Source organism: Protobothrops mucrosquamatus, unplaced genomic scaffold (assembly GCF_001527695.2).
Source record: "Protobothrops mucrosquamatus isolate PMUCROS unplaced genomic scaffold, P.Mucros_1.0 scaffold12684, whole genome shotgun sequence".
Lineage (NCBI taxonomy): Eukaryota > Metazoa > Chordata > Lepidosauria > Squamata > Viperidae > Protobothrops > Protobothrops mucrosquamatus.
Window position 1 is genome coordinate 4,716 of NW_015398459.1, and position 2,226 is coordinate 6,941.

Genomic DNA, 2,226 nt, shown 5'->3' on the forward strand with positions numbered 1-2,226 from the left:
GAGGAAAGGACACATCAAAATCATTTCTCAAGGAGTTTCATTCAGAGCGCATATTTTCCCAATGTGTGTTTGGCTGTTTGAATATTTAGGATTATCCTAAAGTTCCATTTCCATCCTTCCACCATGATACTAAAAGACTACATTCCGTTCCAGTGAAACCAAATCACCTTGTAAATAGGGACAGGGTACTTTTTTTTTTGTTTTCTTACAACACACCTTTTGAAACCCAGAATAAAACATCCTGAAGTTCTCATTAGAAATCAATCAATCTTCATTGACTAATCCGGGATCTGGAACTCAGTCAAGTTGAAGAACTGCTCTGAAGAAATGAAGGTTCTTGTTTGGCTTCAGATTCACTTCCTCTCACTGTGCCTCTTGTACAGTAATAGACAGCCGTGTCTTCAGCTTTAAGACTGTTCATTTGCAGATACAGCTGGCTTTTGGCATCGTCCCTGGAGATGGTGAAGCGTCCCTTCACTTTCTCTGAGTAGTAAGTACCAGATGAGCCTGGATTTATGTAGGCCACCCATTCCAGTCCTTTCCCTGGAACCTGTCTCACCCAGCCCATGTGATAGCTGCTGAAAGTGAATCCAGAGGCTTGGCAGGAGAGACGGAGGGACCCTCCAGGTCTTCGCAGATCTCCTCCAGACTCCACGAACTGCACTTGAGACTGGACTCCTAAAAAGAAAGTTTTTTTAATGAGATCTCCTGCATACAAGAGCAGAACATGGAAATAAAAGATATAGTGGAAATCATTACCTTTGAGGACTACTAGTAAGGACACAAGGTTTAGCCACATTTTTGATTGTTCTAATGAATCGAAAAGGGACAGGAGAGGATTCAGGAAATATCACAAGGTTTATGATTCTTGGAGTTGTATAAAAAGGGAAACTATGGGGCTCCTTTAAAAGGGAAATTGTGCCTCGATTTACATATCTGTTGGGATAAAAGAGCCTCTCAGCGCATTGACAAACAAACTTCTGTAAACATCACTTCCATGTTCATTTTGTAATTAACATTCCAGTCCTAAGAAAAGAGTTCGGACAATTTTTTGTTTGTGAATTAATAGGAAAAAGTGCCAGTTTGCTGCATATTAACTAACAGAAAAGACTGAAAAATTTCAGCCCTTCTCAAAATGATTGAAGGTAATAGAGATGAAACTAATTTACTTATTAGAGAACATATAAAAAGGCTAGCACATCAGACTTAGAATCTTTACTACAAGATATCCTCCTTAACCTTTTTTTTTTGTTTTATGGAAAATAAATGGCAGCTAAACTTCAAGGAACATTGGGTCACTAGAATAGTTGGGCCATTCAACTCACAAAATCAAACTTAAGTCATATTGTGACCAAATACACCCTTTTATCTGAAACAGAATGATAAATAATTCTCTTCGTATTATTCAAAATGTTTTGTTTGCTCTAGGTTATCTGTCATAAAGCTTCCAGGCAAGGATTTTGGTGCCTTGAGAAATTAAATTCTTTTGAAATCCATTAAAGGAAACTTTAAAATTTTCTGGGTTGGTGTATGTATTCGCCTTCATAATGTTTGAACTGTTTAAATGTTCAGTGAATATGATAATATAAATCCTTCATTTTGTTTTCATTTTCAGCAAAGGTTTGAAAGGTTTAGACAGTTTCTCTGGTGACAAAACCGACAATCAATTATTTGACAAAAATTCTCAGCTTCCCAGTGCACACTGTACCATCCTGAGATGTGAAATTTTCTTGAGGTATTTTCAGAAAATTATTACAGAAATAAAATAAAAATGTAACTGGCCTCCAAAATATCTAATTACAGTTGTTTTACTCCCTACCTCACCCCTGCACACACAATGGGATTTCATGTAGCAACATTGCCCCCCAGTGTCAAAAATGAGGAGGGGAAGCATGTTCCTAATTCTCCAAGGATTTTGTTTTACTGGTGTTTCCTCCATATGTGAATGGCAGTTTGGATATTTAGGAGGTTCACCATGAGACTAATTTCCAGACTTCTGCTGTGATATTAAAGGACAATATTCCATTCCTTTTTTCCCTCAAGATAGATCACCTTGTAAACAGGGAAGATGAAATAGGAATTTTAAAGCCATTTTCATCATCCTCTATTTTCTTACAGCAAACTCTCTGATACCCAGAATAAAATATTCTGAAGTTCTCTCTAGACAGAGATCAAATGGAATGGAATACGGTCTCCTCTTTGAATGGGGGGGTTGGACTAGAAGAT

The 2,226-nt window shown here is 37.4% G+C and overlaps 1 gene segment (V, D, J or C); it reads right to left on the minus strand.

Annotated features, from left to right (window-relative positions):
* Positions 1 to 301: 301 nt before the first annotated feature.
* On the minus strand, positions 302 to 859 carry LOC107301431. The segment is given in 2 exon segments: positions 302 to 678; positions 760 to 859. Coding segments are annotated over 2 exon segments (417 nt in total).
* Between the last annotated feature and the right edge of the window lie 1,367 nt (positions 860 to 2,226).